This window comes from Melanaphis sacchari, unplaced genomic scaffold (genome assembly GCF_002803265.2).
Source record: "Melanaphis sacchari strain LSU unplaced genomic scaffold, SCAv2.0 Contig36_pilon_pilon, whole genome shotgun sequence".
NCBI classification, from domain to species: Eukaryota; Metazoa; Arthropoda; class Insecta; order Hemiptera; family Aphididae; genus Melanaphis; species Melanaphis sacchari.
In genome coordinates, this window is record NW_020271232.1 from 1,538,445 (window position 1) to 1,555,097 (window position 16,653).

Consider the following 16,653-nt stretch of genomic DNA (forward strand, 5'->3'; position numbering starts at 1 on the left):
TTAAAAAGAATGCGGATTAGTTTAAATAAAAAAATTGATTAAAAAATCACAATTACGGCGGAATAACAACTATACAAATCTTGTGCGTGCGTACGCATAATTTGATAAACGGAATATATCCATTGAATTGACTATAATATGATTCATCTTGGTCTTGATTACAGACGTGAAAATGTCGACCCTCAACCACCGATATATTCATTATTTTGAAACGAAAATATGGGATTGAATATTATTATTTTGCCGTGTCCCGTCGCGATTACACCGTATCGTCACGTGGCCCCGTTAGATAATAATAATATTATTAAATACAATGGAATTTGGCAATACAATAGCCGATAAACGGTTTTGCGATGTAATTGTTACTAAAGTTATATTCTCAAATTTCATCAAAAATATAGATTGTGAGCCACACGTGTGTGCTGTAAATAAATTATGGTAACTGTATACAACCACCGTATTATGGTTTGTGCATTATAATAATATGTGCACTTTAATCCACGTAGTTCCGAACACATACAATATGCACGTGTAAACGAATACAATACCACAATCGCTAAACCAGTGTGTATGACGTATGAAACTTGAATTTTATGAATTTAGATGGCCCGCGACTGATGCGATCAAAACATAATTTAGTACCTACTAACAATTGATTTCCCGACACCACCGGGTATTGTGTGTTATAGAGTGCCATTATAGTTGAGTCTCCGGTCCTAATTGTATAGTCCAAAAGTCCGGTATTTTTATAAATTACTTATTGAAAAACGTTTTGTTTGGTTTACGTTTTATATCAATTTTTTAGCTGGTCATTGTAATGATAATTATTAAATACTGTAGGTTACAATTTTCAATATATCAAAACAAATAGACTTACTTAACTTATTGACTTTGCTATAAGTGCATGACAAATGTTTAACTACACGATATTATTACGATACGATAAAACAATTTTTTTTTTCAAGAAAACTTCTTAGCTCAAAAAAAAAAAAAAACACTTGGCTATAAAAATAATAAAAGTTAATTTAAATGTAAACACACCTATTATTTTAATCAAAATTCTAATATAAGAATTAAAAAATAAGAGTTTTTATCAAGAAAAATTACTAAGAGTTAATTTAGCATGAAATGCATATTATTTGGCTGTCCTAATTCTAAAAAAATTATATTTTTTTTTTGGATTAAATAATTTCTTTATTTTGAGTTTCAAATAATACAAAAAGTCGTTAAAAAATATTTTTTTAATTAAAAAGTAATTTACAAAATGTAATTATTACTAAAATAACATGTTTTTGTGTTATTCACGTTAATAAATACGACTTAGTGAGTATTTTATTTTTCTCCACCGATATTAAAAATACAAACATTTTCAATTTAAATATATTAATTCTTAAAAAAATAAGATTTAGGATCTAAATGGAATGAAAAAATAAATACTATAAGATATAACATATTGAATTTAAAATTATTTTCTTTATTATTATTAGATAATTTTCTAATGATTATTTCTGAAATTTTACACGTTTGTAATGCTAAGTATATTCCATATATTTAAGGACTTTTAAAATATATAATACTCAAAAAGGCCTTAAATAAAATAAAATTAATAAAATACGAATAAAAATGATATATTAATATGTATATATTTCATATTACACGCAATGCACACTTTCTCTTTTAAGTATTGATTTAATTTTAATTTTTTTAAGTATTAAAGAAATAAAAAATGTAATATTTATGTAAGCACATAAACCATTTACCTTAATATTATTTTGAAATCTTGTGTATTGATTTCGTTTTTTTTTCTTACAGCGTGACATGCTATGAGAATACAAATATTTAAAATAAACAATACACTAAATACATAGAATATTCTTTGAGACTGCACAAAAATATTTGTACCTAAAATTGTGATTATAATAACATGTTTTTTATTTATTCGTACGAGTATTCAGAAAAATATTTGTTTTAAATTTCCATCGAATAAATTAAAAACCATATTATACTTATAAAATTAGTTATTTATTTTGGATTATACATAAGTAAAAAAAGAAACAATAAACAATTTAAACAAAGCAGCAATAAATAAATGATTTGTTTAGAACTCTCAAATTTAGTTTAATAGTGTGTCACAAATAATGATACCATATTTAATAATCTCATATTTATTTAGACCAATGCAGTTCCTCTCGATTTCGTTATATATATAAAATCTATACACTTTCAAAACAAATTTGAGATACGATTATACGAACCACAGTTGTATCAAATATAATGAACAATTCTAACTCGTTCTTCTCTTTCGTATTAAAAATTATTTACAGGAGTATACAAAAAATGTGTTTCATTAACTATTTAAAATAAATGTACCTAATGTTTATATTTTAAGTATTTATAAAACTGGCAATTAATATAGTAGATTATTATAGCCAAAACAATTTTATGGTATGAAGTTACGCATAAATATTGTTAATACTACAACAATATTAAGACCCTGCACATATTTCTAGGTCACGAGTACATGTTATAATACACGAATAACAATAATATTACATTATTCCATCCAAAATAACATAAAAATAAAACAATGAACCCAAAACACTCCAAGAAAATGAATAGCTGTACAAATAATTTATAAGAATTTATAAAATGCAAAGTTAGGTTTACTAAGTTTATTTGGTTATTTTTTTTTCATATATATAATATATTATATATTATTGTAAAAAAGAGTATAATTTAGATAATCACCCAAATTAAAAACATTACTCAAATCATTAAGCTTTCGACGTAAAAACCATCTATGAGTATTTGTTTTTTCAATGAACTGAAGAAATTGAAAAAACACCGTGGTTTTACGTTCTTAATTAAAACGTCGTCGGCTTGAAACGATTTTCCAAAGACAAAAAACTTTCGTCTTAAGCCAGTTTTTAACACAGTTTATCCGTGCACTTCACCACATAACGAAAACGCCTCAACAATGTCGAAACATTAGTGTCACGAACGAATACGATGACTATGACAATTATTTCGTTTTAACCAGCGTTTGGAGCATTATAAATTTTAAATTGAATTTATTCACGCATTTACATATTCATTTGCCTTCAAATTGAACACGAAGTGCATTAAGAATTTATTTTTATTCTGAAAATAATATGTCGTTCATGTTCGTCTCTACTTAAACTATGTTTGAACAATAAAATAAAATAAACACGCGTTTGTTTTTTTGTTTAAAAAAATTAAATAATTGATAATAAATGTAAAAATAATTCAATTTACATCGTCAGTTTTTATTTATGTTGTTTAAACAATCGAAGGACAGTTCAATAACCATATATAAATAGAATAAGTCGTCTGAAATAATCTACCGGTCTAGAAACCAAAATCTCAAAAGAGGCAAAGTTTGAAATATATATTTTTATTCGTGCGTGTACCTACCACTATAGTTCTTATAAAAAAAAAAAAAAAACATTGTCGGAGTAGAAAAGTACAAATTGAACATATTTTGAATTTAGAACGAATTCATTTTTTATTCTGCGCGTTCGCAAATAAAACGAATATACGAGTATGCGTTCTTTAACGTCGTTCGCTATTTACGAATTGAATGCATTTGAGGTGCAATCGTCAACGAGAAAAAAAATGAACGCTTTCGTTTGTATGCATTCTTTCGAACACGGTAATTTTCCAGCCCTACGTACGTTTTTGTGCGCGCATCTCGGTATACACATCAGATATATGATAAATGTGTATAGTTTGAGCGTGGTATTAAACCAAGTCTATATAACGTCCACACACGCATTATACGAGTAAATATAACCAACGCAGAAAACCGGAGAAACGTTGTGAGGACCACACTGTATATTAAATAAATGCCGCACACGGGTTTAATGGTATTAGCAATGAACGTTTACGTCACGAGTTCCTGGTATTGTTTAGGGATGGGGTTTGAGCAGAGGCGGAGAGAAACTTTTAACGATAAAACCCACCGCCTAGAAGGTTATTAAGCGCTCGACCCCAATTAGTATATTGTGCAAAGCGTGTACATGCAGCGCCCAAAGAAAAAACACTCGACTGAATGGCGAATGTGAATAGAGCAATATCCGTAATTTTTTTTTATATTTTTTTTTTCCAGAAAAATACAACCCTCAACAGCAGAAAAAACAGGTGTCCGATTTTTTGGTCAGGCCGTTTTTTGACACGTCCGTATCGTCCAACATCACCACGCAACTGGGTGGTCACGCATACATGCCTTGCAGGGTCAAACAGCTCGGTAACAAGTCGGTGAGTGTATAAAATTAAAATTAAATTATTCCGTTTGGGTTTTGCATTGATATATTAAATTAATAAACCGAAGTTATTTTCGTTTTAAATGTAACCGTTTTTCTAACAGAAATGTTTATAGAATAATTTTAATATCGAATTTCCAATATTATAACTATATTCACAATAACTATTCGTTTAAATTAAAGTGGAAATAAAGGTGTTAAGTTACGATTTCCAGACTAATAGAGCTGTCGAATGAAAATAACAAAAACAATATAACTATAGAATATACTTTTGAGTCTTCGCATAAACTGAAATGCATTAGCATTTCATACATAGTTTTTGTTCAAAACATTTGTATATAACCAGTGACGTGTCGGTTTTGCACGACTAAAGTTCTGCGAATATCCATTATAGCTATGGTAGAATTATATTCGTGGTGCATGTTTCCACCTCCCTCGAAGTATATACAAACAAATAAGTGATTAAATTATTCAAATTTACCCACTCACAATTATTATTCCTTGCGTCGTACATAATATTATCTTTAAATTTGAATAGCCTTTAATAATAGATAAAAATTAAGTATATTGTCATCAGTCATCAGGGCTCATAAAAAAAGTATTACATAATATAGCCCAAAGGTATCGTCGAATAATCAAAACAGCTAACGAATCAGAAAAATACGCAAATATAATAGTTATTATTTTACCGAACAAGAATATCGTAAATCAGAGTGAGTACTATAACCCAATTCTTACCCTAAATTAGAATAAGTACGAGACAGGTATTACTGTATTAGACAAATATGAATGCAGTGCGAAATTTATCCCCTCCCACACGTCGTCGGTAAACGAGCATAACACAATAATGCGTACGTACCTATATCTATTAAATTATTATTAGTGATGTTAGGAATAACGGACGTACGGATTTTGTTGGCGGCTCGGATTGCGCTCGAGATCGACGCCCGTGAATTCGAGCAGGCTTCCTGAAAAACTCGTTGCGGGGATAAATGACAACCGGAATGCGTATTGTATAGTTTTCCGGATATAACGACCGCAAATTTCACGAACGCGGTGGACGCGAAATGGCGGGCAGACCCCGCGCAGTAAATTAAAACGCTCGAAACAATGTGTATTGCGCGCGTTTGACCGTTATTCCGAATCCGAACGTGAAGGGAATTCGATTAGCCGCGGAGTATAATTATATAGATAAACCATATATATAGGCATTAGAGGTATCTATATGCCAATAATAGACTGTATAACGTTACACGGCAGAACGTTTTTACAACGCCGGATGCGGATACAATATTCTGCAAGTATATATATATATATAGTATATACATATGACCTAATATAGTAATACGATTATATATTTACAAAACGATTTACCAGTTTTTATATTAAACTTCGCTACGTTCTTGAAAATTGCAAAGAAAAAAAAATTCTAGTCCAGGACATCTTTATAACTTTTTATTCAGTGACTCCTGTTTTGAATATTTAGAATACAATTATTATTAGTAAGATAATAGATATGATTTCGTATAAATGTACTAACATTTTATTAAGCAGGTATCCTTCTTTTGAAAGAAACGTATTGATGACCTCCAATTAAGTCATAATGTGTTATTAAAATAGATACCAGTTCTATTAGGATTTGGGGGATTAATTCCATTATTGTTATGCCTTACAGAACTTTTGACGGCAACTAATTTGATACAATATCTATGCTGTAAAAAATCACATGACAATTAATATAATTACTCCGTTTCGGCGTATATGTAGTAAATAACCGGTAAAGTTTAACTACTAGGTACTTGATATTGTTTTTGGAATTCTATGAACTGCAAGAGCTCCGAGTATGAGTAATTACTAGTCCCTTCCAATATGCGTTTATACGTATACTTGACCATGAACGGGTGACAAACGGTGGTGATTGTAGGCACGATTTTACACACGTTATATGCTTTTATTGCAACGGCAATGGCGACAAAATTTTGCTGGAGACGAGGCAATTTTCTATTTATGACCGGTCTGTCGCCGTGGCTTTGGATGAGATCGTAAAAATACACGCCAGGGTTTCGCCACGCGTCCACCACATAAACACGAGATTGCACTTCGATGAAGACACGGCAAATGGAGTGGAGGGGATAAAATAATAAAATAAATAACTGAGCGACAAAGACGAGTGAAAAGTTTCTATTTTTTCCCTCATTTCCCTTCATTTCTCTCCGACTATAACGCGTTATAAATAATATATATATAGCCTATATATTTTGTCTCGAGAACAATTGTTAAGCTTCTCCATTGGTGACGGCCAGTGGGATAGTTTTTACACAATAGTTATTTAATCAACGTTCCTCTTGCCACAGGGCACTAAATAAAATTACCTTTTCCTTCGCCGGAACAGCACAAATAACTGGCCAGTAATGTGACCGAATTGACGATTTAAAAATATGTGCTCCTACAATATATGAGTGTAAAAGTCTACCCGGCAGGATAGCGGCGACTGGCAATCGGCGTGGTGGAAAAACGAAGGATAGGAACATTGTAAAAATGAATCCGGGGGGACCGTTAAGTTTTCCAAACGGTAACGCGTCCCATTTAAACTCATGTTATTGTCGCGAAAAGCACAGGGTAAAAAATAACCCGCACCTTTATACTTTATTGTTATTTCTTTCCCTGCCACTACTACCCAATCACGCCCACTCACCGAAAATCCATTAACTCACAGTTACTTCCATAAGCTACCACCGTTTCCCCTTAAGAAAAACATATCGCAAAAATGTCCTAAAAATACCCGAACGCGTCGAAATAAAATGTACGTGACATAATGTCATGCGCAGCTATAGTGCAGTACACGCGATTTTTCGAAGAACAAGATTAAGTTTTATTTTTAAATAAATTCACGTAGCGAATTTTCAGACTGAATTACGAATATTTGAGTTTTTCTCGAATTCCATTACGTTTTGTATCCCATAAAAAAATAATCGTGCAAATCACTTTATGCAACCAAAACTAATACCAATATACATTGGTATTGAATAATGTATATAACATATTATTATGAAATAGCGTTGTTATTTTTTTTTTTTTTTGGAAAAAATATATACTGCGATACCTCTAAAGTTTAATATTTATTCCATCTAAACGTTTCACTGTAAAATTCGGGTTTGTCCATGACGATGTTCCATCGTTTTGACCTTATTACCATTACATTTTTCAATACAATTATTTTGTGTTTCATATCGCAAACCCATAGATAAACAAAACATGAAACTATTGAGTCTTTTGCAACTTTTAACATGCTATACGACAATTTTGGTACGAATATGACAATAATATCGTTAAATAAAATCATCGCGTCCAATATTCTAATATAATTTAATGATGTCTCAACGGTAATGGAATTATGTAATGTAATTATATATAGAATAATTTGCCAAATGTGGCCAATTGTACTTAAACTATATTGAGTCATAAATCTTTTTGTGGAATATCAAATTACCACTCCACTTATGCAGTTAGCACACAATGGCCGTTAAGAGCCACTACTATAATGGACTGAATAATGACTAATCGATATATATATATATATATATAGATTGCTTAATATTGGTATAGTCTAATAATATATAATAGTTTATAATTAAAATTAAATCCATTTTCGAATGATAAAACGATATTCATTTTGTAATACAGATATTCGTTGAAAATGTACAAATGAAAACTGGATATGATTAAATAGAAAAAAACTGATTGCTCAGACTCCGAAAAAAAAAAAAAAATAAATTACTCATTAAAATATTTTAAAACTAATCTAATTTTTATGTACCAATAATTACTTAGTAATTAATTACTTTCTAAAAAAGTAAAATAATTATATTTAATTTTTGTTTATATTAAGTATCGAGCAAAATTTCCATTCCACTAATATAATTTAAATGTATTTTATTTTGAATAAAATATATCAGCATCGTCCTTCCTATTGTATTAATTTATTATATAAAATAAATAAAACTGTTAAATTATCATAGCTAAATGAAATACTAACGATTCTTTAAAGTACCCTCAAATTAATTTAAAAGCATATTTAGTTATTTTTTTTTTTTATAATATTAATAAATTATTTTTTTCCTACACATTTCTGTTTCATTCTGTAGTGGCATCCCGCCAGTGGAACTTTTTATCTTTACCTATACCCAAGTTTTAATTTCACATTTCGTTACCCCTAACAACCCTCTCGTGAGTATGCCAAGTTTATTTCAATCTCTCGGTTATTTTATTAATTAAAAACATAGACCTGGATTATATGGAAAATCATGATAATTTCATTTTTCATTTTATTGAGTTTATTTTATCAAATTTACTTTGATTTAATACAAATCTATGCGGGCTTATGTTTTGCAGGTATCATGGATACGGCGGCGGGATTCGCATATACTTACCATTGATTGGTTGTTGTTTATCGCCGACGATAGATTCCGAATATTTCTAGTAGAGCCTACATGTACGTGGACGTTGCAAATAAAATATGTGCAGCCCAGGGACGCTGGCATTTACGAATGCCAAATAAATACATCACCTAAAATGAGCCATTTGGTTCAGCTCAATGTCGTAGGTAAGTATCGATTCAAAAAATATATATTATATTACTTATAAATAACTAAACGTCGGACGTCCTTATTTATAATCTAACGCATATGAATATAAAACATACCTGTGATATTAACATTATTGTTTATTTTAATTACATATTTGATATCAATTTTAAGATCGTTTTACGCATCTATGATCGAATTTAATCAAAAGACAAAATAATTCATATATTTTATAATTAAGTTTCTAAATTGGAATTACACGGCGTGTTTGAAATTCGAAAAATACACTATAAAATATTTCCGTATTCTATTTAAAAACATACACTAAAAGTTCTAAATGGACTTAGAAATTGATTATAGTCTATAGTCGTAATCGCGCGTATTCGAATTATTAGATTGATTTTGTTCGATAAAAACGTACCACGAGCGGTCGTCAGTTATGACGAAGGCAGAAATTTTTAGCGGTTATCCGCAGAGCTTAGCTATAAATTCTGACGATATCGTCGTTTTAAACGATAGCGGCGCGACGTGATGCGAAAGCCCCCACCAAAAATTCGGTAGGGTGCGTAATCGCGTACACGATGACGACAAGACGTCAAGGTATATATTCTATATACCTAGACATTTTTGCGATTCCGGGTGGTATATGACACGAGTAAACCTAACCCTTTTATCGTCCCCAACAGTGCCAAAGATCGAGATCATGGGCGAGTCAGACATCCACGTGATGGAGGGCAGCTCCGTAAGCCTGAAGTGCGTGATCCGGCAGAGCGTCCGGGACCCGGACTACATATTCTGGTACCAGAACAACAAGCGGGTTCTGGACTACGGCAAGGGCGCCAAGGTGATCAGCAGCGAACGGATAGACGCCAACACGATGGTAGCCACGTTGACCATCAACAACGCGGTGCGGCAAGACTCGGGCAACTACACGTGTCAGCCGTCCAACTTGGACTCGGCCAGCGCGTACCTGCACGTCTTGAACGGTACGCTATACGGTATACGGATATGGAATTGTAACAAAAATTCAATACATAATATGACGTGTAATATACATCATGCAGATATATTTAATATTATGTCGCGTCGATATTATTACGATAATGTTTTTTATATTGACGTTTGTTTAGTTTAATCGGCACGCGCGTACGACCAAAATTATTATTAACAAAATATTTTAATAACACCGTCAGCTGCCACGAGCAGCAGGCCTGTTGTTCGGGCTTAGATTTTATTCAAATCCGACCATAGTCTGTTGTTATTATTCCGGAATCCCTTTGCCCCGCGCCGCAATGGCAGCTATAATATTCACGAACGATTCGGCTGTACGTGCGCGGCTCGCACTGCGCATATATATACGTACATATATACACCGTATTCGTGTATTTATATACATATAATATGTATGTATTTGTGTGTGTGTGTGTGCGCGCGTATATGTATATAACCGCGATCCCTCTGCTGCGTTTGAAGTGTTTGACTTAACAAATGCGTTTTTCGTTCCCGGCGAAACCGAATGGAAATAATTCAAACCAAATAAATCATAAGTTTATAAGGTACAGATTTTATGTGTATTTCCTTGGGTTCGAATTTTAGTTTCCGCCGCTAGCGTTTAATTACTCATAAATCATAAACAAATAAATAACATCATTGTAACTTGGTAAGTACTCAAAACTACTAAAACGTATATAAAAAAAAATTTAACAAACAACGAAAGCACTTAAAGTGTCAAACTCCGTACACAAATCTTATTTAATATTTTTTCTCCGAGCCGAAAACTATTTGAGTTATTATTTCTATTAAATAATAAGCATTGGAAACGGCGTGAAAAATATTGGTTGTATAGTTTATTGGAATACTTTAATTTCTAATGTGGCTAGGCTTTACACAAAACCTGTTACGATTGATGTACAATCATATTCGAATAACGCGTTAAAAATACAATACAGAAATAACACTCAAATGAACATTGCTTAACAAGACGTATTGATTTAAATGTTAAAAAAAATTTATTCTTTTTTATAGGTAATATTTTATGCAAAACTATAATCTTGCCAACGCGATTATATATGGGCAATATTGGTACATCTGTGTTTAGGAATCTTTCAAGAGGTTATCACGTGATTTAAAATATTACATAAAATACGACAACTCGAAATTTCGAAATGGAATAAATAATAAAATTCATTAAAAACAAACAAAATGTATTAATATTTCTAAATACTCACAACAAATTCACAAATAGGTTTTTACGAAATTGACAAAAAATGTAAATATTATATTCCAATATACATTGTATACGTTGTTATTCTGAAAAATATCAAACAATAAATAACTAATTAATAAAATAACATTGTATGGACAAAATTCCAATTCTGTTATATAAATAAAAAAAATTTTAAATACATACATTTTTGCTTAAAATAATCTATAAAATATTTAGAATGCTTATGAATTTCTTTTTTTGGTATATTTTCTTATCTAAAAAATATATTGCATTTTTAAATATATAATATATTAAAGTAATAATATAGGATAAAATATTTAACGTTCCACAAATTAACGCAAATTTTAAAACACATCTAATATCTCCCAATATATCTAATAAAAATTATTCTATTTTACTTAGTGGAAATCAATGATTTCATCCACGATCCCCTTTAATACCATTAGGATATTTTCTGTGACAATTTATTTTATTCAATACTTCACATTATTTATGAATCAAACTGTAAACAGTTTAAGTTATTTATAAAACAACTAAGTTTAAAATAATTGTTTTTATCATAACCAATAACAAACAAATAGAACCAAGTTTTGTACAACAATTTATTTAAATTAAATAAATATCTTTATTTTTTATTTATACTTATCAAACTTTGTTTCAAATGTAACTTTAATTGTCTTGTATTTTTCTTAAATAAGTTTAACCTGCACAAATTGCCAATGTTTAAAATTGTTAAACTACAATGTTTATTTATTTTTATTGAGCGTTTAAAAAAAAAAAATGATTTATTCATTAAATAATTTATTAAGTGATGTTTCTCATCTAAAATAATATTTTTTTATACACGAACTGAAACACAAAAGACACAAAAATGAATAATAATGCCTTCATTAATCATTGGGTTTCCAAGTATATAATACAACCATTAATTTTTCATGATATTATATTTTTACTCAACGGAAATCGGTAAGAATGAAATAAAACGCAGTTACAACGACAAAAAATTACTAAAATATATAGAACAAAAGACATAACATTGAATTCTTTGGTAGATAATCCAAAGAATTTCCTGTCCTTAGAAATAATTATCTAGCTATTATCATTCAAGATTTTAAATAAGAATCGTGTTAGAGGGGAAAATGGTAAAAAAAACTTAGGAGTATATCGACCGGTTATTGTCATAGTAGGTGGTGTAGAATCTCGTATAGTTATGAATACAGTATGAAATATATACTAACAGCGATTGCTTTCACTAAAAAAACTGCTATAACGGCGAATTTTTGACGCGTGTTTATAAACATCTTTCCGAATCGCTAATCGCTACAGTAATTATTTACTACTTTATATTCGAACACAATATAAAATAAAATATAAATCCATGAATTTTATGCCTAGCATGTACCTATAATATATCAGACGTGTGTATTAATTATGCCTGCCGGATTTGGACAAACTTAACAATGTTGTGTCACACACCGTCGCTGGAACAAGACAATATCGTACGAAATAATAAATTGTCGGCGCTCTTTTATATAGTCGTATAATACACAAGATGGCTTCATAATATATCTATGGTTTCGGGTGAGCACAAAAATTAGCAACACCGAGTAATATTATACGGCACGATGTGATAATTAAATTTCCCGTTGGGTATAGGATTATAAAAACGGCCGCCGTGAATACATTTCCATATTAACGCGGCGAGAGACGAATGAGATGTGAGCGTTTATGTAGGTGCATAATAAGTGTGTATACGCATATAATATGGAATATTATATTACAAATTTTTGTAACGCACGGTTAAAATTAACTCAGATTATTAAAAATCTGTATATTCTAATAATAATTCGAATTGTTCTTCGTCTAATTCTCTGTCCAAAACTTAATCCCTCCTATTATAGTCGAATAATTATTATTCTATCGTTGCCACAGACTCAATTGTCATTGAATTGTGAATTTTATATCGTAAATTAAATTTAATGTGCTTCATTTTTTTTTTTCTTATTGTTTTACAGTTAAAACCCCTAGAGCAGGGGTCGGCAATTAATAAATTCTATGGAGATCTAGAAAATCAAAAAAAAAAAAAATTTCGAGGACCAGTAAAAACTAAAAACTTAGATATTAGTTAATAATTGATGTGTTATCGCAACTATTATTGTAAATAGCAATAAACGATAAACACCATCGTAATCTCTAAATATATTATAAAATAGATAAAATATATATTATTCTATGTGGAAAACTAGCATTATTAAAAAAAAATATTTTTTGTGGTCCAATTATTTTTCCTTCACGGGCCGGATTTGGCACGCGGGCCGCCTATTGCCGACCACTGCCCTAGAGGCTAGGTAAATACTGAATAGGTACTGCAAATTATATAATACGATTTTAAAATGAGCGTATTAACTGTTGATTGTACATTCGTTTAAAACATATCAATTAAACGTAACATTAGATAATAAACCTTAACTCATAAATAAATAGCGTTCAAGTCTCAGAGTATTAATTTGATGAAAAAAAAAAACACTTCTTAGGATTACTTTATCGATTTGCCGTCTAAAATTTCAACTTCAAAAACTACTCTTGCGATAGAAAATTTAATTTTAATACCATAAAATTGCTAACTCATCGGATATTCGAAAATGTGAACACAATAAACGATTAATCTTATTCCACTACTAGACTACTATAAAAACGCGAACATAGGAAATAATATCTAAAAGTACTTCCGAGAGCTCATTAATATTCATATGGTATTCGTAACTGCTCCTGTGTATAGAACTTTGAAAAAGTTAACTTGAAAACATTATACTCCGAGGCAATAGTGCGATTCCTAAAGTATTTAAACAATAAATAATAATCGATGTGTTCTCTGAAAAAAAATCAGACGCTTAATTAAAAATAAATTTTTACCACACGTTCAAATATAATTTTTTTCCAATTATACGAGTACATAACTTACTTAAGTTTTGCTTCTAATTTAACATAAAAGTTAGTTCTTTATAAATTAGTAACTTTAAAATGAAATATATTATTTTCTACGCAATCAAGTATAGTTAGAAGTGTTTATATCTTTAAATATGTAATATATTAAAACTAAAATTACCGTTGGTTTTTTGTTTGACTAAAAGTTAGTTGTTTAAAATACCTTGTTGATTCTGATAACAGTGATTGTAGTCAATTATAAAATATAAAAGTAAAACAATAACCTGAATCATAAAATTAAGTTCTTACTTCTTAGTCCTTAAGTCTGAACTAATATTCTTTATCTCCAATTACTAATTCGTTATTTGGTATAATTTTTCGTAAAAAGTTAATATTTTTTGATACAATAATAAAGTGAAGCGTATAAAAATTTAGAGTACACTATAAAACTTAAATTAATTTGGATCAGACTCGTGAAATAATATACTAAAAAATATTTTCTTTAGATTAGCGCAGAATAATATCACAATAAACTTAACAGACGAATACAATATCGAATTCCGTCATATTTTCAATTTTTCGAACGCCGTTCATTATAAACAGTAAGAGAGAAAAGAAAAACAATTATTGCTAAACAAAATCACTATGATATATATATATATATATCTAAAACGGTTGCCCTTTAAGCACGCGATTAAAATGTATAATGTATGTAAACAAAGAAGCATACATGGAAGTCTAAAATTACTTTTCTCTATCCAAACTAACCGCGGGAAGTCGTCAATGATGTAATAGAATCGAAATAAAATATATACCAATATAAAATAGTAATACTAGCAGCGATTCTGTTTATATTGAATTGAAACCATAGGATCAGCTGATTTCATAGGATGCTGTATTTTTTGGGTCCATATTTTGCCAACTAACGTATTTGTGCGTAATGTTGGCGTATCGGTCATAAAACACCAACCCGTTCACAAGCTGTACAACACCGAAATTCAATCCACCGTTATTATGTTCTGAAGTAATAATAATACCACCATATCCTGTTTGACACATCCTTTGAGTGGTCACGCTTTCATAGACGGTAATCTAGAAAATAAAAGTTATAGTAACAAAAAAAAAAAGGATAAGCCCTCTAAAATATACTAAAATATATTTTTAAATTACTTGTACGTAAATAATAATCTAGTTGAAAATTTAATCAAATTCATTATATTCGAATAGATTAAAAAATGTTAATTACTACGTTATTTTCTATATCTCCGTTTATTATTATTTATTTTTTTTTTTTCGTAAATTTTGACGAAATCGGAATAAACAGTACAGTAAATCGAAATTACTTTTGTCAGATTGTATTATTAACTAAATATCGAATAGCACAATAACATATTATAAGTAGTTAACTATACAATCATATAGATTATATAACCTGATCCGAAAAAAATATTTTAGTTTTTAAAATTCATTATATTTATTTCAGCGGTGAAAATAACCTTAGATAGTGTACCTGCTGATCATCGTAAAAATAACGACACGCGATTTTAAAACAATGCAAGAGTATAGTGATGGGCGGAATAAAATTACGAGCCAATCCTAGAAACGCGAGACCCGTCTTCTGTATCTCTGTATCCCCTCCCCCCCCATTTTCTCTTCCTCGTTTATTCTGACATAATATAATATATAATACATGTGAGTGTCGAATTTATAATAAAATTGTTTTTTTACTCTGTCCGTCCTCGCAGGCGAACATCCGGCAGCCATCCAACGGGGACACAGTTCCGGCACTCAGATACCCATCCGCCTGTTGGGGCCTCTCTCGGCCGTGTTGGGACTCAGCTCCAGTCATTCGACGAGAGCCGCTCTGCTGACGACCGCGTTCGCCGTCGACTTGACCGTCCGGACGCTATACTCGATGATCGTCTAAGCGGGCGACACCACAGGACCCTATTGTGAGCCTGCAGCACAACCGCCGCCGAGCCGACCGAATGATTTACATACCAAATAATCAGAACCCCCATATCCCCCCCCCCACGAAAAATATTACACACCTAGCCGCTGACGACGGGTAAACCATGTCCGAGGTCGTGCAGCGAAGCGTATCGATGAAATGCGCACGATTCACTGTGCGTGCACAACATACAATATGTTACCGAAATATATTTTCTGCCGTACATACCAATATCGCACAAAGACGATTTGTTTTCATTATTATATATTATTATTATTATTATTATTCATTATTATTAATATTTATATTGATACCATGCGGCAGTGACGAGTCTGTATGTAAATAATATTAAACTTGAACCGCGAGTGTCCATCGGCGACACATTCTTTTCCAAACGTGTACATTTTTTTACGTGTATTTACTTATAACTATCATTATTATTATTGGATGTCTAATAAAAAAAAAAAAAAAAAAATGAAAAAAATTATTAATTAGCTTCAAAATAACATTGAAAAAATGTTATTTTTTTTTTTTGCATAACCGTATATTATATATTGTAATATAATATATTATAATATTATACCTAATATACGTATTGAGTTTACAGCCAATTGACCAGTGATTATATTGATATATATTATGTTAAGATGTACGCCTATTAAACATATTATATTATTATTGTCA

The 16,653-nt window shown here is 30.4% G+C and overlaps 1 protein-coding gene across 1 annotated transcript in view; it reads left to right on the forward strand.

The window, feature by feature from the left end:
• Positions 1–16,434, forward strand: part of LOC112596947 (lachesin-like) — a 387,465-nt gene extending 371,031 nt beyond the window's left edge. The window contains exons 3-6 of the mRNA XM_025342837.1: positions 4,130–4,278; positions 8,676–8,886; positions 9,553–9,852; positions 15,764–16,434. Of these exons, the coding sequence (XP_025198622.1) occupies positions 4,130–4,278; positions 8,676–8,886; positions 9,553–9,852; positions 15,764–15,945 (842 nt within the window). The 3' untranslated portion in view covers positions 15,946–16,434. The remainder of the gene's footprint in view (positions 1–4,129; positions 4,279–8,675; positions 8,887–9,552; positions 9,853–15,763) is intronic.
• The last annotated feature ends 219 nt before the right edge of the window (positions 16,435–16,653 follow it).